The following is a 23,380-nucleotide window of genomic DNA, read 5'->3' as shown; positions in this document are numbered from 1 at the left end:
GATCGTCAGAAAGTAGGCAAAATGTCCCATCGCTCAACTGGCCCGGATTCAGTCTATTTGATCAGTAAAGCCACGCCGTCCTCACATGACATGCAGCAGACGGGTTGCTCGTAGAGCTTGTCAGGGTCAGGATCAGGACTCAGGAGGGGGGCTACTTTCCTGCTGGTTTTAGCATGTTATGATCAACAACGTATGGTATGATATAATGCAGGCATCAGGGAACAGTTACCCGACCGAGATCTACCATCTATGCATGGAAAGTTTTCGTGATTGCTCTGGCCAGATGCCCAGATCTGGTTCCACCGATGCAACTACAAGCAAACGAGGACTAGCTAGCTAGACTGCATGCATGAGCTTGGCAATCGAGTTCAGCTAGAATAATGGTTCCGTGGACTACAGGCATGCATGCATACGTGCATCCGGACATAGTAGCTCCAGTCGTGTTAAAGATAATTTGACATGTGTTTTACCTTTTATTATCTCTTTTAGGCTTTTTTTTATGTGCAGTTTTGATCAGTATTTTTTTTATTATAAATCGCCAAAAAAAATTACATTTGTTTTGCTATACCACTTTCCCTTTAGGCATTCTATCGTCGTTAGATTGTGAAAGTAGATATATATATAAGTTTACACATTGTATGCTTTAATGCTTTTGAACATTGAAAAGTTCTTGGCAGTCAAAGCCTGAAATTTCTGACCAAATCCTTATGAAAAACGTGAATTAACAAGAGGAGGGAGTGTTAAGAAGAAGAGTACTGTAAAAATGTCGTACTGATCTGATCAAGCCCTTTTGTTTAACTCTCTGAAAAAAAAAGAAGTATCCAACAGATCGAACAAAGTTCCCTGCATATTGCCCATTCAAATTCAATCCCATTAGACATTGGCCGGCGAGATGATTAATTCCGATCAATGAAAGCATATAGTTAAACAAATGATGAGACTGCTGACAGTAATGAACGAAGTTTCACCGTCCTCTCTTATGTGTTCTGAACCAAGCTTTCAAGAATCTATCTGGGTTGGGTTTGCCAACTTGCCCTTCGTGAAACATGTAGCCGCGCCGTGGGCAAACGACGAGCACCGATATACGCAGAATCGTGCACCGCCAGCGTTACGAACAGAGAGGCACAGAGCAGCGCAACGCGGAAGGGGACGACGCGGTGAGCAGTACGTTTCAATCATGCCCTCGGACGCGACCAAGCGAGTGTCACACGCCGCTGAGCTTGCTTTGGCGCCATGGCAACGAGCCAAGGCGTCCAGTCCAGCACTGCCAATCCCACTGGCTCTCCACGTGAGCTGTTGCCTGCCGCTGCATGCCGCAATTGCCAACGCACCAATGCCCGGCGCGCGCAATAATGCCCCGGCCCCATGCCGCCAGCGCCCGCCCGCCTATAAAAACGGCGAGCTCCGATGACGCCTCCCGCCACACACAGTACGTACGATCGAGCACCTAGCAGCAGCAGCAGCAGCAGCTAGCAGCAATGGAGTCCACCAAGCTCTCCGCGCTGCTGGTGCTCGCCATGCTCGCGCTCTCCTCGTCCCCGCTCGCTCTCGCGTGGGAGAAGGCGGAGCCGGAGTGCCACTCGTGCGAGTCCGGCTCGCCACCCTCGACCGGCGTCCCCCTGCCCCCTATCAGCATACCGTCAGTCCCCTTGCCGCCTGTCAGCATACCGTCGGTGCCCCTGCCGCCTGTCAGTATACCGTCGGTCCCCATCCCGAAGCTCCCCGTCCCGCCCGTCACCTTACCCCCTGTCAGCGGGCTGCCGCCGGTCAGCCTCCCGCCCATTCCGATCATCGGAGGAAGCCCGACGAAGAAGGGACACCGGAAGGCGTGCCCGCCGCCTCCGTCTCCCCCGACGCCGACGCCGACGCCGACACCGTCCTCGGACAAGTGCCCCATCGACGCGCTGAAGCTGGGCGCGTGCGTGGACGTTCTCGGGAACGAGGTGCACATCGGCGACGCCAACGTCAAGTGCTGCCCACTCGTGAAGGGCATCGCCGGGCTCTCCGCGGCGGCGTGCCTGTGCACCGCCATCAAGGCCAAGGTGCTGGACATCTCCGTCTACGTGCCCATCGCGCTGGAGGTGCTCGTCAACTGCGGCTGCGCCGTCCCGCCAGGCTACAAATGCACTTAAACGAGTCCATTCCCTTCCATTTCCATCCATCACGCGTGCACAGCAACGTCTCCTTTTGCCTTCCCAAATGCAAAGTTTGAAAGGCTCGTCGACGGATTTGGGTGGAAGCCGCTCGCCTCCGGGCTGTTCAGCTAGTGCATTCTTCTTTATTTCATTTCATTTGCTGTTCTTGTTGCATGACTGTATATGCATCTAGTGTCTCCTCAAACGTCACTTGTACCTTTGTGTGATCTTGTATCAAACTATTTTTTTTTCGGATTCGATTATTGTTTGGAGTGCTAAATTAAGGCGCATTGTCATCATCATTTTATTCAAATCTCCAGAAACTGGGAACATGTCAGAAGCATACTCGCCTGATGATTCATTTCAGAACACGCTACAAGCTATGTGCTTCTGAACTTTCATATATCAAGCAAACATGTCAGAGCGCCCACGTAACTCTGTATTCAAGAGACTACTTCGACAATCGACACAATGTTAAGAGATTTCTAAGCATCATATATAATTAATCCATAAGGGTAGCATTATTTATGTACAAATCGACCGTACTAAGTCGAACTCCCCATTTGAGACCACCTGTGTTTCTCCTTCTAAAGCTGTAGATACCTATCGAGCACTGTAGATCTTTGGTGACATACTAAGAACTACTAGGAGCAGCCTCCAGTAGGCTCAAGTACTCTGCAATAGCCTGTCCTTCGTTACTGACATCAATATCGTAGTCATCCAAGGCATCCCCCGTCAGTTCATTGGCAAGCTCACTTTCCATCGACGCATCCCTGGCTGGAACTGGATGAGAGTTTGCGCCTTCGTTTTCATCATCGGCAGCTACTTCATCAATCATAATTTCATCTTGGTTTGCAGTTTCTTCATTGTTCATCGGAGGGGCATCTCCGTCTGCAGCATGTGGAGGGGCATCTCCATCTGCAGCATGTGGAGGAGCATCTCCTCCATCCGCAGGATGTGGTGCTCCTCCATCTGCAGGATGTGGTGGAGCATCTCCATCAGCAGGATGTGGTACATCATTGACAGAAGTCTGAGAGTTGTTGATTGCTGGAGCAGCCCTGGCAACAGCTGCCCTGGAGCTCGATGATCCTGCACTAAACCCTGGCAAGAAAGAAGAGAACAGAAAAGGGAGTGAAATTTCATTACTCCAATTGGTTTGAGGCCACACAATTTTGAAGAGATCTGTGTTGACCCATACATACCACGAGATGCCCGGCTTCTCTTTGCCTGAATTTTACTCTGCAATTAAACATAATGTTTTAGCAACTGTGGAATAGCTTGTTAAGAGTAAAAAAACAAAGAGGATGCAGAGAAGGCATACTTGTAGGATGCAGTTTTGTTCAGGATTTGTCAAAAGGTCTAACGCTTTGTCAGCATCATTTTCATTTATGCGCAGTGCTTCTGCAGCAAGATACTTCTCAAATCTTCAAGATTGAAACAACCAGTCAGTAATAAACAGGAAGTACAGGTAGTACAAATCAACGGCTATGTAAAATTAGGGGTATCACCATGCACAAACAACTGAAATGTGTTCTACCTTTGTATCTGACATACAAGTACTCAATTTCTAGAAGGTCCATGGCAACCATATAGGCGTTCTATAACTATTTAAACACTTATAGTCTTCTATAAGGTTGGTCTACAACATCTTTCACTAGATCAGATGAAACATAAACCACATAGCTATTCTAAGGTAACTAGCCAACATTAGCTATAAGGTAATGTTGCAGACCCTTTTGGCAAAAGAAACAACAATAGCTGTTTAAGGTCCTTAGCCAACACTAGCTATGTGCCAATAAAATAAAATATCACTACCTTTCATCACAAACATTTGGTCAATAACATTCCTCAGTAACAATAACAACTACTACTTCAATTTGACTCAATGTTTGTAATCAACCAAATGTTGAATAAAATTAAGCCCATACAAAATATGATTGAAGAGCTGACATTGTTTTGGGTGGGTGTCAGGGTTTGTCAAGCATTCTGGTGGCCTTTTCAAGCACTTTTATTTTATTATGTCAGATTTACTAGCTGAATCAGGGTCATGTTTAACCATTATACATCCTGTTTTTCCAGGTTTAGGCCCCAATCCAACTGGCAGTTTACTAGAACTACAGCACATGGAAATAAAATTAAAAACAACTCTTGAGAGTAATATGAAAAGACCAACATTCTTACCCGATAGCAGTCAAGCCTTTCAGCTTCTGCATGTCAACTGCCTTGTTCATTGGAGTTTTACCATATGCCATTTGTTCTCTGGGATAACACCAAGAAAGTTCATTACTCAGCTAAAAAAAGATAAAGAAAGAGGGGGGGAGGGGTAGACTTCATGATGAGGAGCTCACAGAATCTCTCGTTGTCTAACTCGGTCCTCCTCTCTTCTACGAAATTTCTTTTCACGCTCCTCACATAAGAGTTCAACTGATGATTGAATATCATAGCCAGTCATCTTCAATGCTCTTTTTGCAGATCGTGGTTCATAGCCCATATCCATTAACATCGATATAGCTTCCTCTGGTACTTGAAGCTAAAGTTCATATCCATTTAACAAAATTTAAGGGTGAGACTGATTTGCTGAACATGAAAAGATGCTATAAGAAGAAAATAAAACATCTTTCTGCGGAAGTAATATGCTATAAGAAGAAAATAAAACATCTTTCTACAGAATGTACCTGCAGGTATTTAGCATGGGCAGAAGTGAGACATCCACGCGCCTTTTCAACATGACCATTATGGTATGCCACCACTCCTTCCAAAAGCTCCAGCCTTACATAACTATTACACAACAAAGGAAAACATGTATGCTAGGTGTCAACACAAGTGAACTGTAGAATGCTACAAAAGGAAAGTACCCATAAAGAACCAAGACAACAAGAAGCTGTAAACTCCCAGTTAGTTTCTTAGAAAAGCATATATCTATATTTCTATAGCTCCTTCCCTCTACTGGTCTTTTTACCCTTTTAAAGAAGAGATGCTGGGACCTTCCACTCACACAGACAGAAACCTTTTTCCATAAATGTTCCCACACATTTGTGTCTAAGTAGCAATTCAGAATTTTGATTGAAAATGAACACATTCAGTAAAAAGAAATATAATACAGAGGCAAAAAAAAAGTAAGGGTCTCACATAGCAAGATCAGCTTGCCGGCCAGCCTGGAGTATTCTGAAGCGAGTGGAATCTTTCCCATGAGAACGTTCAAAACCTAACCGTGCTTTTTCTAGGCGAGTCCCGGCGACCTCTAAGCATGATACATCACGAAGCACAAAATAACACCATACTATATCTAGTTGAAGCATTGGCACATTATCAACTTTCTGCAGAACATGTACACCAAGTGTAAGTAAAACTTTCAGCAGGTTATTGATACAAGTGGGAACATTCTCGAATATTCAAGTTACCTCAATAAGCTTTGGGTCACAAAGGGAGAAAGCTTCCTGTTATGGAAACAAAGAAATTGTCAATCCATATCAGTTAGAAACCTATGCACGTTTCTTGCAGTGGTACGATTACACTACAGTCACATAAGCTAGATGGGAAGCATGGTAGGACACAAAACGGCAGTGTACCTCAGCCATTGTTAACACATCTAGGGCTTCCTTATACATTTGCCTCTTCATCTGAGTTTTAGCTTTTTGGTGAAGCATTAGAGCCATCGTCAAAGCCCTAAGGGAAGATTGATGATGATGGTGTTAAATAGTAAAACATCATGAGGCATCATCATAAATAGAAGATTCAGTCCATTACTTTTTATCATCTACAGATCCAAACATCACTTTCTGGCCACTTTGATCCTCAAGATCTAAGTTGTAGTCTTCTTCCGCAAGGTAGGAGCCATCCGTGTGCCTTTGAGACAATGCTTTTGCAGCTTCCCTACAAAATCGTCGTATTCAGTGGTCATCCAATGAAACAACTTTGTGAGTTCCTAGTGAGTTCGATGATACTTCAAGGCCAATCCTGGTTACATTACATGTGGTTCCAAGGTATACAATTTAATCAAACAAACTATCAGCCTTCTTTCAGGTTCAGTATGAGCCCTATCTGCCCCGTCTAGTAGTTGATCAAAGTACTGAATTCCATAATATGAAGTATATGCACTATGATCTCCATTAGATCTTTTCCAGATTATATGGTTCTTCTCAACTTTTAATTTTCCATATTATGAATTATGTTGCATCTTTTTCCAGATTATATGGTTCTTCCCAATTTTTGTACATCAAGACTGAATTAACAATTTCTTACTACTGCATTGAATACCAGCTAGGAACAACTTGGAATCTGTTCGGTTTTGCCGTTACAACTACGTAATTAGAGCAGTAAACGCATCAATCGAGTTCTTAATTTCACAATGCCAAAGTGCAAGACTGTAATTTCAGCACCAGACAAAGGGAACGGAAACCTAAGTACCTAATAACAATCCCAAAAAGAAAACAAAGAACCCTAAGAGTTCTGATCGTTACCACAGCCTGACAAGCCTTGCAGCGTGCTCCTCCTCAGCCTTGGCCTTGGCGGCCTCGGCGGCGATTTCTTTGGCGCGATCGGGGGAGGTAAGGGAGGAGAGCACCTTGGCGTTGGCCTTAAGTCCGGCCTCCCGCAGCGAGGCGGGGGGTTCATCCTTGAGCACGCGGCCGCCGAAGATGAGGCCGACGCACTCAGGCCCCACGCCGTCCCCAACCCGCCGCGCCACCTCCGCCCGAAGCATCGGCACCGTCCAGGCGCCCAGGTCCACCTCCAGGGCGCCGGCCCACTTGCCGACCACCCGAATTCGATCCGCCGCCGGCGCGGGGACCTCTTCTGACGCCATCGGGATGATCGGAGTTGGAGTTGAGGCTTGACTCGACTGTTGGGGACTTGGGTGCGTCGATGGTTTTTCCGTGGTTTTTTGTAAACAGAGTGTTCGGGACTTTGGGTCCGGCGAGCCTTCTTATCAGGAGAGTAAACAGAGTGTTCGGGAAAGATAACTTGGGCAGGAAGAAGATGAGGAAGGAGAACCGAAGGAGCATGGTAAACCGGGCGAGTTCAGAGTTCGTTTTGGCTACTGTTACTGACTTTCTAGCCCTCGAGAGAATTCCAAATGAGCCAATGTAAAAGATTACAATTCCTTGTGAGTTATTAAAAAAGTTCAATAAACTTCAGCGTCACTAGTTTAATTTTTTTTTTGTCTTCTAGACCGTTAGATTAGACTCTAACGGTGTCAAACCGTGGGTATAAAAAGTCAAAAATACTCATAAGTGTAAATATGTTGTTAATTTTTTTAGCATTTTAATGACTTTAAATAAAAAAACTCAAAACTAAAAAGTTGTACAGGATGTACAATTTTCATATAAAAAATATTTTCATTCAATATCGAAAAAAGATATGTTTTTTCTAATAAAATATATTTTTATAATAAATTTATTTAGAGATACAAATTTTGATACTCTTTTATTTATACTTTATTAAACTTTAGAAGGTTTAACTTCTCCAGACTTGAACTTATTTTGCGACGGAGTGAATACCAAAGAGTTAGCAGCGGCCCTGTCGTGGTACGACGTTTAGCTTTTGGGCCGGTTTGTCAGACTAAAGTTGAATCTGTCGTAAACGTGGATTAATTAGTTTTTTTTCTATTGATTTCTACTCCCTCTATTTTATCTGATACACGTTAGAATGACACAGTCTCCTAAATTGCAATTTTGACCATTCATTTACTTTATATTATATTATTTATACTTATAAACTTATAATCATTAGATAGTATAATTCGTTACAAATCGAATTATATAAAGCTTGTGTTATAATAGTTAATAATTATTAGTCTAACTAATGGTCAAAGTTTTTAAAGTTTAAATCTTGATATGCGTGTGCGTCAGATAAAATAGAATGGAGAGAGTACTTATTAATTAACCTCTATAAGATCATGATTAGTTTACGTTTATGCCTTCTATTTAGGTCTCACTCCACTTCACTGGTAAAACTATTTTTAGCGCTTTAGCTCTATGAACAACTCTATTGGTATAGTTGGAACCATTTTGATAAATCATTTTTAAAACAGCTCATTTCTTAAAATATGCTCTCAAATAATGTCATGTAGGATGAGGTGAAGCTAAAAGAATCCACTATTTTTGGCTTCTTCGCACTCTAAAACTATGTAAGAGCACGTTTTTAGGAGCTTTATCAGTGCAACTATTTCATTTCATCCCATTTAGCACAAAACGTCTCTAAACAACTCCTAAAACCATTAAAAAAGCCTTGTCAAACGGAGCCTTAGCATCAAAAACATGAGCTACACCCCTTTTGGGGCACACTCCCAAGTCCCACCAGCATGACAAGAGAATGCCTTGTAAGCACCCAGCGATCAGCACCATATATATTTGCCGATAGAAAAAGGCACCATATGTACTTGCCCTCCTCTCATGAGCGGCCCGGCCCGGTCCAATACGTAACTGGGCCAGTCCTCTCCTATCCACAGTCCACGTGAAACCGAGCCCAATCTGACTCCTCAGACCTGACCTGACACCAAAATTACTGCGAATTAATTGCATGTCCTATTGCCCCAACACGACGACGTGGCCGTCACATCCGTCTCCCGAGGAAAGCAGAGCACCCGTTTCCCACTGCCGCAGCTGCAAACCTGCAAAAGCCCATGTCGTCGTCAAGCCCGAGGCCAAGGGGGAGCCCAGCTACTCTGCCTCTGCTTGACCCAACGAGCTAGGCTCGCGCACTCCAGAGTCCAGAGTCCAGAGTGCACCCAGTCCGGTCCACTGCTCCCACTCCCACCTGTCGCCGTCGCCACCGCTATCGTCCAGCTCCCCGAAACCCGCAAAAAACCACCACCACCTCCCCACTACGCGCGGCGCGCGCGCTCGCTTTCCGAGGATGGTCGCCTCCGGCCGCAAGAGCTCCCGCCGCGCGCCCATTCCCGCGCCATCGTCTCCCCCGACGGCGCCGGCGGTGGCTCCCCAGTCGCCGCCGCAGCTGACGTCGCTGCTGGCGCTGCTCGCCTCGTCCGTCACCCTGGCGCTGCGGTTCGCGTCCGACCGCGACCTCCTGCTGCGCCCGTCCCAGACGCTGGCGCTGGACCCGCTCCTCCTCTCCGCGGCGCGCGCCGTGTCCCGCCTCCTGGCGCAGCTCCCGCTCCACCTCCAGACGCTCACGCTCACCTCCCTCTCGCTGTCCCCGCCCACGCCGTCGCCGCCGCTGCCCTCCTCCTGGTTCCTCCGCCTCCTCTCCTGCCCTTCCCTCCCGGACACCGCCTGGCGCGACGCGTTCCGCATGTCCAAGCCGGCTTTCTTCCAGCTCCTCCACGCCCTCGCGCTCCCGGCGCCCGCCGCGTCGTCCTCGTCCTCGTCCCTCGCGCTGCCGCCCGACCACAAGCTCGGCGCCGCGCTGTTCCGCCTCGCCCACGCCGCGCCCGCGCGCGCCGTTGCGCGCCGCTTCGGCCTCCCGTCCCCCGCCGTCGCCGCGCGCGCCTTCTACGAGGTCTGCCGCGCGATCGCCGAGCGCCTCGCCCTGCTGCTCGACCTCGCCGCGCCCGACCGGATCGCGCGCGCCGTGCCGGGGTTCTGCGCGCTGTCGCTACCCAACTGCTGCGGCGCGCTCGGGTACGCGCGGTTCGGGGAGGCGGCCGTCGCGCAGGCGCTGGTCGACGCCGAGGGTCGCTTCCTCGACGTCTCCGTCGGGTGGAACCCGGAGATGGCGCCGGCGGAGATCCTCCCGCGGACGAAGCTGTACACCTCCCAGACCATGGTGCTCGCCAATGCGCCTCAGGGCGAGCTCATCGGTGGCTCGGTGCCGCGCTACTTCTTGGGGCCAGCTTGCTGCCCGCTGCTCCCCTGGCTTGTGACACCGTACAAGCCTGTGGTGGATGCCACTGATGACTTATCCAAAGAGAGCATCTTCAACCATGTGCACGCGCACGGGCAGCAGGTGGTGAAGAATGCCTTTGGCCATGTGCGGGCACGGTGGCGCCTTCTGGAGGAATGCTGGAAGGGCGAGTGCCAAGAGGCACTGCCGTATGTTGTGGTTGCTGGTTGTCTGCTCCACAATTTTCTCCTCCAATGCGGCGAGCCGATGACTGCAGAGGTTCAACGGAGTGATGATGCTGATGTGTTTGTGGACTTTGAGGGTGAGAAGGATAAGGAGGGGGAGAGAATCAGGGATGTTCTTGCTGCACATTTGAGCTTGGTAAGCAGAAACCAGTGAAGAGTGTATATAGGAGTCTGTAGTCTGTCCCCAGCATCTGGAATGCTGATGTCTGTATGTATGTATCTTATGCCATCTTCAGCTGCTTTAATCTAATGCTCGACTCTTCTCAGTTCACTTGACTAGCCAACTGCTAGCTTTCTGTGTGGCACTAAAAATTGGTGACATGCCTGATGTTGGTAGTTTCATTCTCATACAGCTTCATCTTCTGGTTCTGCAAGTTATTCATCGTGCCTTAACTTATACCTTCACTAACACTTTATTCTGCTTAGGTTGATATACATTTGATTTCAGCATATGGTTCTGCTTAGCATGATATCGTTTTAATGGATGTTGGGTTCACGGTGCTAGGGTGAAAATTTATTTACAGCACCACAGTTACAATTTTGCACCGCCCAGGATGTGTTTCATGATGGAATGGGAAGGAGCTTGCATAGTTGCATCTTACAGCAGAAACTTCCATATCATAGAGATTCTTCAAACATTCCCCCCCACAGTTTCTGAGTTCATTTGCAAAACTAATGCATCATTCCAATTTATAGAAGACTGAATTTCATCAGCAAAGAAAATGGAATACATTTGTGCGGAACTGAAAAATTATACTAGAATGACATGGACTCCTCTCTAGACAGGTTACTCTGCTCCTCATAAGACATCGAACTACGAAGATAAAGGTTTTACTTTGTTTAGTTCCAAAATTCTTTATAAAATGGGCACTGTAGCACTTTCGTTTGTACGACAAATATTGTCTAATCATGAATTAACTAGGCTTAAAAGATTCGTCTCACAAATTACAGATAAACTATACAATTAGTTATTTCTTTACGGAGAATTGAAAAAAATTGCAAATTTTTTTTGGAACTAAGGCCTTGTTTAGTTGGCAAAACTTTTAGATTTTGGGTAATGTAGCCCTTTCGTTTGTTTGTGACAAATATTGTCCAATCATAGACTAATTAGGGTCAAAAGATTCATCTCGCGGTTTACAGGCAAACCGTGTAATTAGTTTTTGTTTTCGTCTAAGTTTAATACTCCATGCATTTGCCGCAAGATTTGATGTGATAAGAAATCTTGAAATTTTTTGGGAACTAAACAAGGCTTAAACAAGGCAGTTTCATATTGGGTAACTGGGTAATACTTCCAAAGCATGTATGAAGTGCCCAGTTTCACATACGGAGTACTTCCTGTTCCATTGGACTCTGTATTTTAAGCATCCGTAAACTGTATCATTGTCAGCTACAGTCTGCCTGGGAAATGGAAGCAAGCAACACTAGTAATTGATGAGTCGATGATTTCTTTGTTGGAGCTTCCTCACGAACTCACGTGGGTCTCTTCCACGTGGCTTTGTTGGAGCTTCCTCACAAACCAGCAGTACATCGAGGACAAGCTGAACATGCCAGGTATGAGACAGAAAGGAGAGCACCGGCTAACTGCCCAGTCATGGATACCGAACTCCCACTACTACTGCAGTTTCAATCCACAGTCTCTTTCCGCGACTTGCTCCCTTCCTTAACTAAACAAGGAGAACACATATATTTTAGCACCAATGTAGCCAACATAAATTACTAGTATTAGCTTTTTCCAAAATATTATTACTAATACTAATATTTGGAAAAAGCTAAATTCAAATATTTTAGCACCAATGTAGCCAACATAAATTACTCCTAGACAGTCTTAGCTCTGCCCCTGTTTAGGTTTGAACCCATAGCTGCTCAAAATGTATTTGATGCACAAGATACACTTGAGAAAATATTAAAGCTGAGGACGGTTTTGTTTAAAGAAGGAGAGGATGATGAGTCCATAGCTTCTTTAAATATATTTGTGGAAAATTCTTCTTCAATTTCAAATATACTTTTTAAGAGAACATACTAAACTTTGTTGAGAGCATATACTTTTTAAGACCTGCTTAGAGTCAACTATTATTTATTAGCTGGCCCTAGAATAATATTTTAATTATTACGTCCTTAGAGAAAATATTCAGAAAAAGGCATTAGACTGACGCTGCCACCATTAGCTGGCCCTGTAAGGGCACTCATAATGCAGACTCTATCATAGAGTCTAAAGTTATTTAGTACCTCGAACAATGTGGACTTAGAGTCTAAATACGACTTGGAGTCTTATTTTTTCTACCTCTTTCTTCAATAAATATGTTGTCACATCAGCAAAATATCATAAATAATATATAATTAATTGTCTTGAACTCTGTGATAGAGTCTTGCATTGTGACTGCCCTAATAGCAGTTGGGCTTATGGGTGTGGGTAAACGGCCGGACGCTGAAATAAGGCCTTGTTTAGTTCACATCAAAAACCAAAATCTTTTTAAGATTTCCCGTCACATCGAATCTTACGCCACATACATGGAGTATTAAATGTAGACAAAAATAAAAATTAATTACACAGTTTACCTGTAAATCACGAGATGAATCTTTTAAACCTAGTTACTCTATGATTAGATAATGTTTATCAAATAAAAACGAAAGTGCTACAGACAAGGCCTAAACATTACATTTGCAGGCCGCGTCTCATGGATGAACATCATGCGGTCACCCGGACCGTCCGTTTCTCCAACCCGAGGAGTAGTGGCACGGCGCGGCACAGTTGGTGCCTGTGACTTTTGTCACGTACTCCACTTTGCTTTACCTCCGTACGACCACGAGCTAATAATGCTGCAGAGCTTGCACATTCTGAAGATACATAGCTTTGCTACTACATCATCAGAGTCATAGAAATACAAGTCCCGATCTGAAACCAGAATCATAGGAAGGACATCTCCCTCTGACCTTGCGAACATACCGTTTCGTAGAACGGCAGAAATGAAAAAAAAAAAAGGCGAAGCTGTGAAGGAGACGGTTGAACAAACATATAGACAACACGCTCTCTGAAGTCTGATGTGTCAGCTTGATCAAGAGGAATTCAAGAAGCCATACTGTGTCAGCTTGCAGTCTGCCTGGGAAATGGAAACAATCAACGCTAGTAATTGAGCTCGATGATTTCTTTGTTGGAGGTTCCTCACGAATTGAACACGCGTGGGTCTCTTCCACGGTTGTTTCAAGCTGCAGTCTGCACAGCAAACCAGCAGTACATTGGGGACACACTGAAACGTAACTACCTTTTTTACGTCCGTTACTAAAATTTGCTAGGTGTCACAGCTGTCTATATCGGTTGAAACAATTACGCTTTGCAACGGTGGTGGTACTGTTTCTATTAAGAACATGAATTGCTGTACGGTTGTTTGTTGGGTGAGTAGTTTCTGGCAGTACAACATAGTACTCAATACTGACCGCTGTGTACCTGCGTGCCTGGGCAAGGCCAGTCTTTATGAAATTGGTTTTAGTCCATGTTTGGAAGACTCTCAAACAAAAACAGTGTAAAAATTTTCATCTCCATGAAATTCATTTCATACAATAAACTTTATCATCTCTCTTTATTTAGATTATGTTATGTGAGCTTATTAATATCTATAAAACTCTCGTAAATCTTTCATTGATACTGTTGCTCTTTGAAAAGTCACCTGGTGTGGTCCATGATGTAGACCCCATCATTGATTCTTTGTCCACAAAAGAATACAAATGTGAAATCTGTTAGCATTTATGTCTTTAAATAAATTTATTTTGAAAACATATTTTATAACTAATTTAATAATACTTATTTTGTATAAAAAATATTACTATTTTTTTATATAGACTTTCAAAAAACGAGGATTGTATTTTTTTTTTATGGAGAGAGTATCTTGCAAGATCAAGAAGACCAGATGCCGTCGTGCGTACTGATGGTGATGGCGTTGCAGTTATATGGTGTCGCTTGATCGGGTATGGTACTATGTTTCTGCCATAAACTGGTAGTACGTGCATGGTTGCTCGATCTGTACCGATCAGGCAAGGTAGCACGTAGTGGCTCACTGTCGGCGCTTGGTACCAAATGCCCGCACCAAACTACATACGGTCTACGAGTAACCAACTAACCACTACAGAGGAGCAGGGAGCTAGTACCAACTAACCCCCAAATTTATGTTGGCTTGATCGAAATGCGAATTTGTACTACAGAAATACAACTACTCATCAATCATCATCACGTGTTGATTGAGGCCTTGTTTAGTTGGGGGAAATTTTTGATTTTGGCTACTTTAGCACTTTTCGTTTGTATTTGATAATTATTGTCTAATCATGGACTAACTAGACTTAAAAGATTCGTCTCACAAATTACAGACAAACTGTACAATTAGTTATTTTTTATCTATATTTAATGTTTCATGCATGTGTCTAAAGATTCGATGTGGCGGAGAATCTTGAAAATTTTTTAGAACTAAACAAGACCTGAACGGAATATCTATCGAGCGACTGGTCACGCGGAGCACACACCCACACGACCCATGAGCCCTGCCCACCCCACGGCCCATGCCTTCCTCCGTTGTTGCCGCCGCCGAAGACGAGCTCACTCCGGATCTGAGTGGGCTCCATGGCTATGAACCTTAGAAGGGGAAGGGGGCCTGTGGTAACGGACGGCCCGGCAGTGGTGGCTGATTGAGGGTGGCGAGCGAGGCGGTGGGGGTGCATTGAGTGGGCGATGGTAGATGCACAATTGGTTGGGAAGAGCTCATGACGGGAGGCAAAGGTCACCTAGGTTAGTTTTAGTGGAGTTTTATAGACATTTAACATGTTAATGTGACATTGTATTAATAAAGAAAAATGATAAGAGTTTTCTGATATTAGAGAAAATTTTATTTCTATAAAACTCTTCTATATTGTTTTTAAAATATAAATATATTAAAATTGGGTCATAAAATATCCCGGATATGGCCTTATTATCACGGTGGGTGGGTGGCCGGCGACGACAACGCCACTAGCCGAGGTGGCGGGCAAGGAGGGCAGGGCGGGGCGTGCTGGGCCAAGGATAAGGCTGAGAATGGTTCTTCAAATAGATATCCGCGGTTCTTCTCTATTGTAATTTAATGAACTAAATATACAAATTCTTGCCTTATTTAGTTCATTTAGGCCTTGTTTAGATGCACCCAAAAACCCAAAACTTTAAAAGATTCTCCATCACATCAAATCTTGCGGCACTTGCATGGAACATTAAATATAGATAAAAAAGATAACTAATTGCACAGTTTACCATGGAACATTAAATATAGATAAAAAAGATAACTAATTGCACAGTTTACCTGTAAATCACGATACGAATCTTTTAAGCCTAGTTACTCCATAATTGGATAATGTTTGTCAAATAAAAACGAAAGTGCTACAGTGTTAAAATTTAAAAAAAATTGGATCTAAATAAGGCCTCAGTTTATTTAATTACACTAGAGAAGAACCATGGGTACCCGTTTAGAGCACCATCTCCATCCTTAAGCGAGGAAGATGGGAGATGGGAGCGAACATGGGCAAGGAAGAAGAACAGTTATTAACGCGCTCCTTGATTAAACACTTGACAAATGAACAGAATATGTACTCGTTAAAATGAAAGAACAGTAGCAGACGAGAGAAATCAACATCATGTTTATTACACGTCAACAACTTCAAGGCGAGATCCCATCATACGCCAAAACCAGACGTCCGATGGCCAGTTCCAAGCATAGACTAACATAGACTGTACATTACACGCAAACAAGATCGACAGCGAAGCAACTAGACTCACTTACGAAACACAAGCACAACCGTTATTAGCACTCTGAACACTGATCGTCGTCCCAATAGTCCCAGCAGCACTTCCATCGCGTGGCAAACGGTGGCGGCGTCAGTTGGGCTTGAGGTCCTGGAACAGGCGGTCCCACCTGACCATCTCGTCGCCGTCGCCGCCCTCCACGTCGCCTACCGCGTGCACTGCCGCGGCGGCCCTCCCGCCGACGGAGAACCTGGGCGTGGGCCCCTTGGGCTCCGACTTGGCCCGCCGCAGCGCCTTCCCGCCACGACGCTGCTGCTTGTGCATGGAGACGCCGCCGCACGGGCTGCGGCCGAAGGCGTCGTGCTGCTGCTGCTGGCTCGGGACCAGGACGAGCGCCGTGGAGCCGTCCTCGTCGCGTCGCACGAGCGAGCGCACGTACCTGGCGACGCGGCCGAGGAGGAGGCGGGCCAGCGCCGCGGGGCGGGCGCGGCTCCGGCGGTCGCGCTCGCGCCAGGCGAGCTTGAGGATCTCGAGGCGGTGCTTGGCGACGGAGATGCCCATGCTGTGGAGGAACTCGTGGTCGAAGAAGACCACGTCGTCGGGCTCCAGCTCGTTGCGCGCGAACACCAGCGCGTACTCGTACACCAGCACCGGCTCCAGCCGCGCCCCCGACAGCCACGCGTGCCAGTCCATGCCCGCGCGCGCGGCCGCCGACCGGTTCCTTCGCTCGCTTGGCTCTGCCACGCGCTGTGGCCTGCCGCCTGCCGGTGCGCGTGTGCGCGCGCGCTCGATCTCTGCAGGGCGCTGGCCATCGTGCTGGGAGCTGGAGTTTATACCGAAGTCATGGGGGTGGGTAAAATGGCCGGACGCTGGAATAATTGTACGTTTGCATGTCGCGTCGGACGGATGGACATCATGGGGGTCATCCGGACCGTCCGTTTCTCCAACCCGAGGAGTAGTGGCACGGCGCGGCACAGTTGGTGCCTGTGACTTTTGTCACGTACTCCACTTTGCTTTACCTCCACGAGACCACGACGACCACGAGCTAGTGCTGCATCGTACACTCCTGTCACGTTACATTTCGCCGTAGCTCCAGTGCTCCGATCCACAGCTGAAGACACAGAGCTTTGCTACTACAACATCAGAGTCATAGAAATAGAAGTCCCGGTCTGAAAGCATAATCATAGAGAGAACTTTCTCTCTCTGACCTTACGAACATACGGACTGTTGAACAAACAGAGACAAACACGCCCTGAAGTCTGCTGATGTGTGGTTGATCAAGAGGAATTCAGGCATTCTAGTCATACTGTCGGGCATGTGAAGGCTACTTGTTACAGTCTCAATTATTAGGCGTCTGTGACAGAATGCGCCTTGCACAAATTTCTTGCAAGCTGCACGCGCAACAGGTACCTATGGTTGTATAGGTCAACTTCATGTTTTTTTAGTACACCGAAAACTCCCAAAATGGCCTAATAGGGATTTTTTTTTTAAAAGGATTACCTTGATGTGAGGTGTTGGTGTATAAAACCCATGTCCCCATGCATGTTCGAGTTCACTCTATCACATTAAGGCCTTGTTTACTTCCACCTCAAAATCTAAAAATTTTCAAAATTTCCCGTCACATCAAATTTTTAGACTCATGCATGAAGTATTAAATATAGATGAAAATAAAACTAACTGCATAGTTTGGTCGAAATTTACGAGACGAATCTTTTAAGCCTAGTTAGTCCATGGTTGAACAATAATTACTACAAATAAACGAAAAGTGCTACAGTGTCGCGATTTTTTTCACTTCAGGAACTAAACACGGCCTAAATAGGAATAGTATTATATTGTCTATCCACATGGAGTATTAGCTCCGTGTACCTTATATAATTAGCCTATAAAGTCCAATGCAAATTTCATCAATTCTATTTTTCTTATATGGTATCACAAATCTAGGTTTAGATCTAGCCCTAGAGGCCCCCACCTTTTGCATTGCACGCCCCTAGGGAGAGCAATCTCCGCTGGGCAGCACCACCCCTGCATCGGATCCTATTGATCCCGCTACCATTCTCGTCTCTGTCAAGTAGCATATCGAGCCTTCTTGTGATCTGCGCCATGCTCGTCGCTCTCACCACCCTAGCCATGGAGGATAGTGGTCGTTGCCCCATTCTGCACGTGTTGTGGTGGTGGCTCGGATCTGGTCGACCCCAACACTGAGCTGCCATAGTGGAAGCTACTCAAATTTGGCTGGATAATTTATTCTTAGTTAACCAAAAAGATTTTTTTGCGAACAACCAACCAGAAAAAATTAGCTCCACTTAGAGGTTGGATCTTCTTGTTTACTCTCTCAATTTCAAATTATAGTCCAACTTAGGTATGATGCAAAGTCAAAATTCTCTAAATTTAACCCGTTATTAGAGAAAACAACAATAATTGTCATACCAAAATAGTTAAAATTTACATGAATTATATCATGATAGTGCACTTATTTGAAAATATAGATGTAATATATTTTTCACTTGGTTAAAAGTAAAAAAAAAAACTTGTTTTAGGATAGAATTAAGTGCACTATAGTTTGGAGTGGATGGAGTGAATTGATCTATCACCGCATGAGCCAGATTACATAGGCATGTAGGCAAGTTTTGTTTGGCACATCATATATGGTAAATGAGCGAGATATTGCGCGACAAGTCGTGTGATTGGGAACCGCTCGACATGTCTTCCTCCTCCCGCCCTCGTTGGCACTCCTCCTCTACTGCCTCCTCCCTTGCGTAGGCACCATCTTTCTCCCCACCGCCCCAAAGCTCTGGCGAAACCCTACCGCGTCGTGGCAGCCTCCTCCTTCCCCAGTCCTACCGTCATCATGGCCATGGGCAGTGTCACAGTGCTCCCACTCTGGCGGCGTCACCGCTGCCTCCACCGTCGTCTCTAACATCCTGACCCGTCTTGCCTGCCTCCCCTCCCAATCTTTTTTTAGGCCTATCAGCGATGAAGGAGAGAGAGAGAGAGAGAGAGAGAGTGAGTTTGCGTATGGTAATTGGTATCATTGAGGACCTTTTTTTTGTCCTGGGAGGTCACATACTAGCAAGGAAAATGATCATTAGGCCATCTCTAGATATCATCATATAACCAAATCAGGGTCCCATGGGTTCTCGATTACTTGTCCTTACTCTGAGTTCACGGACATACAGCCCATGTTTGTTCCTTTCCAATGCGTCGATGACAACCAACAAACACACATTGCCCATGATACCAGTCGCAGAAATGCAGAATTACCCAAGAGAGCAACCACACCACATGCGTCATTTCGATTTTCACTTTCAGATGCACAATACCATACTGTACATAGCTGAATCGGATGCACGAGGCTTCATCTACAGAGCCGTGGTTGTCAGTCCAGAACAGCTCAATCTAAATCGTGGCGCCGGCACGCCACCAAGATCTCCTCAGTCACAGCTACTTGCACAAGGCGCGCCGCCGCCGGTGCCGTGTGTGCACCATCCAGAAGACGACGGACAGCATGACGCCGGCGGAGATGACGACGAGGCCGATGTAGACGTCCCGGCTGTACTGCTCGAGGCCGGGGCAGTTGTTGTTGGTGATGGACGAGAACGTCTCCCGCACGAAGGAGCAGTCCTGCAGCTGCACCAGGAACGGGCTGAACTCGTACAGGCCCTTGCTGACGCTCGTCGCCGCCGTCATCTGGCGGTACGCCGCCGGCGTGACGCGCCCCGGCGTGGCGCACACCTCCGACCCCGGCGGCCCCGTGGTCTGGCACTCGAACCGCTTCCACTCCCTCGCCGCGCTGTCGAAGTCGACCTCGCCGGGCGCGCACCGGCGCGGGCTCATGTCCCGGTTGAACGGGTTGCAGAGCACGGGCATGAGGGGGCCCGACTGGTTGAAGTAGAGCGGGCGGAGACCTAACGGGAAGTTCCGATTCGAGATGTTGACGACGACGTTGTTCACCAGCGCCACCAGCTGCGCCGTCACCTCCTGGCTCCGGTACAGCGACTCGTTCGCCGTCGCCACGTCCATGCAGGGGAGGATGTCGTCCAGCGCCGTGTGCGCCTGCGGGTGAGCCACCCAATCGCCCATGGCCACGCAAGTGTCCGACACCACGCTACCACGCACAACGCACGGAACAGCCCCCGTTCTGTCAGTGCCTCAACGACGATGCCTGCTGCAATATACTACTGCATTTGCATTGCATGTCCAGAATTTCAGAGAGCTTACTTGTGCAAGAGGAGGAAAAGACCAGAACTGACGATGGTAATGGTGAGAAGGATCCATGCAGCGATCACCAGTCTGCAGAGGTATGACAGGGATGAGAATTTGACATGAACAATGGTGACATGACGGGCATGCCGGAGACGAAGGTCATGGAGATTTTCACTAAACATGGTTAGATGTTAACTAGTCAGCTATATGCATGCTTAAGTGCAATTCCTTATCTGAAACGAAATGAATGGTACTGTAAGAACTGCTTACATGGAGATGAGAAACCGCAACCCCAGTATGGAGAACACTGCCAAAAAAAAAAGAACTTCAGAATATACAGATCATGAAAACAGAGGGCCCCGGACTAATGTAGCTGAAAACAGATTCGTGTCAGAGAGGTTAATGCTTACGGAATCCGAGTACTGAAAGGGCAGCCATAACAGCTGCAACAGCCATCAATTCGTGCTCCCTAAAATCAGCAAAATAAAAGGACATTTGGTTATTAAAACGCCCCAATCTGCTGATCTTTGTTGAGACCAGGAAAATTTGAGAGCAAAACAAAATGCTCTGCAATACAAATCGTGTTAGCCCGCCAACATCCATACGCACATATGGTTTAGCACTTTCTTGATCTTCCTGGAGTTCTCCTGCATCCGAGTGGAGAAGATGTTCGCGGAAGAGTTGAGCTTCTGCTCGACGATGTCGATCTTCTGCTGGACATCAGCTGGGAGGAAGATCTGGTCGATCGTGATGTTCTTCGCCGCCGCCAAGCTGCCGGCGAAGTTCGTCAGGTGGTCCACCGTCAGGTTTCCCTGCCCGAAGACGTAGTTGACGGTCCTGATGGTGCTCCCGTGGAACAGATCGCTGCCACCGTGCAAGATCAGACACCCGGCGCTGGTGGAACCGTCAGTTTGTGGAAGGGAAACGAGTAGGATCTTCAGTTCTTTTTCATTCACGGTCATGGCGAGATTTAACGGAAACATGCGTGGTTGAAGAAAGGAGCAGTCACATTGTGGCCATGGTGAGCATGATGAGAAGCACCAGGGAGCTGAAGTAGCACCCCGGCGAGTAGGCGTTGCTCTTGCTCCGGCAGAAGCAGCAGCAGCAGGAGATGACGAGCAGCACGACGCCGAAGCCGACGAACCACAGCACGGCGATGAGGAAGAGGGGCACCGCGGTGTACGCCACGGACTGCATGCAGAGGAAGCGCGGAGGGGGTGATGAGCGAGAGAGAGGAAGAAGACGAGACGAATGGATGTGATGTGACGTACAGCCCAGTAGTGCTCGTCGCTAATGTTCCAGCCGCCGCTGTACGCGGTAAGGTTGGCGAAGGGGTCGCTCCGGTGAGTCCTCGCCGCAGCCAGGACGAGGGAATTGTTCGCTGGAGGCGCAGCGGCAGCGGCAGCGTCGGCGAGCGACCTCCTCCATAGCGCCATTATTCCCCTCCCTTGGCCATCTGCTCGAATTCATGGCGCGAAGTTACACGAGTTGATTGAGAGGGGAAGCAGAGGAAGCTAGGCATGAGCACGGAGCCCACACGGTGGCGCACCTGACAGAGCACGCCTAGCCTGGAACGAGCCGTGCGCGACGGAGGCGCCGGCGAGGAGCAGGAGCAGGACGAGACGCGCGACGCCGGCGGGCGAGGAGGAGGCCGGCGCCATCGGACGACGAAATGCCGGCCGTCTCGCCGCCTTGGCGTGTGAAACAGCTGGCCCCGACGACCCGACGACGCCCTCGGGGGTGGGTGGGAATTCTCAGGGGGATCCGGCTGGTGGATGGAGACCGGATTGCCGAATGCTCCTCTTGTGCACTCCCATCTGAGATGGGAGTGCGGTGGTGGCGAGGGCCGGACGGAGACGGAGGAGGGTACCGACCTGCTGCCGCGCCTCCATGCCAGAAATAGCAACAGGAAACACGATTGAGCGGTACGGGGGCACCTCCAAAAATAGCAGCGATCGATTCGGCTGCGCATGCATTGCATTTGCATCTCCAGGCTTGCTCGGCCCAGTCATTCCATACATTCGGCCCAATCCAGAGTCACGGGGCGCGACCTCTCAAAAAGTCTAGGCCGGGGCGCCGGGCCGTCCAGTGAATCAATCTGTTTTTTCTTTTTTATTACAACACAGTGAACCAATCTTTGGTTCTCCTCTCACACTCCAGTTCCTATCTCCAACAATAACACCTTAAAGTACAAGAGTAAAAGATTCAATTTTTTATTTTTGGTCTTCTCTAACAATAGGACCCAAAAGAAAATCTTTTCTACAAAAATAAGTTTCTATGAAAGAGAATACTCATATTTAGGTTATACCTCGCATGGATACTCTGTTAGAGGATATAGGTACTCTGTTAGATACTCATTTTAGGTTTGGGTCTTGCAATAGGTCTCTTGTTGGAGATAGTTTATGTTTGGTTTGACTTTGGCAAATGGAAAAATAGGTCTCCCATCCAAATTACTCCCTCTGTCTCTGTTTCTGACGATTCAAAATTTTAGATTAAATTAAATCAATGTAAATATATGTTAATATTTATAATATCAAATACCCCCTTCGTCCCAAAATAAGTACATGTCTCGCTTTCTAAAAAGTCAATCAAGTTGACTAAATATATAAAAAGTGTACCAAGGTTATGGTACCAAATAAACTTCATTAAATTAATCGTGCCATGTATTTTTATACAAAACTATTTAGAGATACAGATTTCAATATGCTATTTTCTACAAAAAGAAAATTAAACTCGAGATTGTTTGACTCTTCGAGATGTAGAAAGAGGAAGTATTTATTAGATTAATTATAAAATGCATCGTCATAGTAAATCTATTGTGAGGATTTAAATTTCTATAAATGTAGTCAAATTTAAGAATTTTTGCTTCGGTTCAAGTATAAATTGCACTCTTTTGGTATGAGGTTTGGTAGTCTAAAATAGAACAGCCTCATTCAACTCTGAACCTTTTTTTGTACCCATTCCTTGCTCTGAGACGCTCTGTGCGTCCTCCGCTGCAATCCAGCATAATACAGTAATACTAGTATATTCAAGGAGACAGTTTGGTTTTCCTCTTTGTCGCGAGTATTTTATATGTTGCAAAAAACAACAACAGGAGGTTCTCAAGTCTTCTCTGATCTCTGATCGAGCAAGATAGGATATGCATTCGAGTAGCAGGATGGGCGCTCGCTGAAGAAATTCTATCCATCCTTCTTGTTCCGCGATGCCCGGCCCGCCTCTGCGACTTGTTTATCTCTCGCTTCGCTTCCGAACCATCAGAACGG

At 46.7% G+C, this 23,380-nt stretch overlaps 5 protein-coding genes across 5 annotated transcripts; 2 read left to right on the top strand and 3 right to left on the bottom strand.

Moving 5' to 3' along the window:
* LOC8068474 (14 kDa proline-rich protein DC2.15) lies at positions 1,422-2,442 on the top strand. Its single transcript, XM_002448584.2, has one exon. The coding sequence runs from the start codon at positions 1,479-1,481 to the stop codon at positions 2,130-2,132; it is 654 nt and encodes a 217-aa protein (XP_002448629.1). The 5' UTR covers positions 1,422-1,478; the 3' UTR covers positions 2,133-2,442.
* On the bottom strand, positions 2,608-7,121 carry LOC8079566 (NEDD8 ultimate buster 1). Its single transcript, XM_002447165.2, has 11 exons — positions 6,596-7,121; positions 5,883-6,008; positions 5,705-5,801; positions 5,537-5,572; positions 5,265-5,452; positions 4,811-4,913; positions 4,484-4,665; positions 4,317-4,394; positions 3,457-3,559; positions 3,338-3,374; positions 2,608-3,236 (listed from the first exon to the last, which is right to left on the bottom strand). Exons 1-11 carry the CDS (start codon positions 6,937-6,939, stop codon positions 2,770-2,772), a joined length of 1,761 nt encoding a protein of 586 aa, XP_002447210.1. The 5' UTR covers positions 6,940-7,121; the 3' UTR covers positions 2,608-2,769.
* Positions 8,378-10,512, top strand: LOC8068473 (protein ANTAGONIST OF LIKE HETEROCHROMATIN PROTEIN 1). The gene has a single exon (XM_002448583.2). It carries the CDS (start codon positions 8,991-8,993, stop codon positions 10,314-10,316), a length of 1,326 nt encoding a protein of 441 aa, XP_002448628.1. The 5' UTR covers positions 8,378-8,990; the 3' UTR covers positions 10,317-10,512.
* Positions 15,773-16,711, bottom strand: LOC8068472. The gene has a single exon (XM_002447164.2). The coding sequence runs from the start codon at positions 16,605-16,607 to the stop codon at positions 16,047-16,049; it is 561 nt and encodes a 186-aa protein (XP_002447209.1). The 5' UTR covers positions 16,608-16,711; the 3' UTR covers positions 15,773-16,046.
* LOC8068471 lies at positions 19,047-21,983 on the bottom strand. The gene is made up of 8 exons (XM_002447163.2): positions 21,667-21,983; positions 21,389-21,573; positions 21,127-21,308; positions 20,727-21,011; positions 20,528-20,586; positions 20,388-20,424; positions 20,133-20,204; positions 19,047-20,019 (listed from the first exon to the last, which is right to left on the bottom strand). Exons 1-8 carry the CDS (start codon positions 21,776-21,778, stop codon positions 19,356-19,358), a joined length of 1,596 nt encoding a protein of 531 aa, XP_002447208.1. The 5' UTR covers positions 21,779-21,983; the 3' UTR covers positions 19,047-19,355.

The sequence above is a fragment of the Sorghum bicolor genome, chromosome 6 (assembly GCF_000003195.3).
Source record: "Sorghum bicolor cultivar BTx623 chromosome 6, Sorghum_bicolor_NCBIv3, whole genome shotgun sequence".
In the NCBI taxonomy this organism is placed as follows: Eukaryota; Viridiplantae; Streptophyta; class Magnoliopsida; order Poales; family Poaceae; genus Sorghum; species Sorghum bicolor.
This window is presented reverse-complemented; position numbering and strand designations above follow the sequence as displayed.

Coding starts and splice junctions, on each gene's coding strand:
- LOC8068471 (XM_002447163.2), bottom strand. CDS start 21,778: ATGGCGCCGGCCTCCTCCTCGCCCGCCGGCGTCGCGCGTCTCGTCCTG. Junction 21,012..21,126: donor ATGCTCACCATGGCCACAAT/GTGACTGCTCCT, acceptor CGGTTCCACCAG/CGCCGGGTGTCTGATCTTGC. Junction 20,020..20,132: donor CTTTTCCTCCTCTTGCACAA/GTAAGCTCTCTG, acceptor TGTGCGTGGTAG/CGTGGTGTCGGACACTTGCG.
- LOC8068473 (XM_002448583.2), top strand. CDS start 8,991: ATGGTCGCCTCCGGCCGCAAGAGCTCCCGCCGCGCGCCCATTCCCGCG.
- LOC8068474 (XM_002448584.2), top strand. CDS start 1,479: ATGGAGTCCACCAAGCTCTCCGCGCTGCTGGTGCTCGCCATGCTCGCG.
- LOC8079566 (XM_002447165.2), bottom strand. CDS start 6,939: ATGGCGTCAGAAGAGGTCCCCGCGCCGGCGGCGGATCGAATTCGGGTG. Junction 6,009..6,595: donor GCAAGGCTTGTCAGGCTGTG/GTAACGATCAGA, acceptor ACGATTTTGTAG/GGAAGCTGCAAAAGCATTGT. Junction 5,573..5,704: donor ATGTGTTAACAATGGCTGAG/GTACACTGCCGT, acceptor TTTCCATAACAG/GAAGCTTTCTCCCTTTGTGA.
- LOC8068472 (XM_002447164.2), bottom strand. CDS start 16,607: ATGGACTGGCACGCGTGGCTGTCGGGGGCGCGGCTGGAGCCGGTGCTG.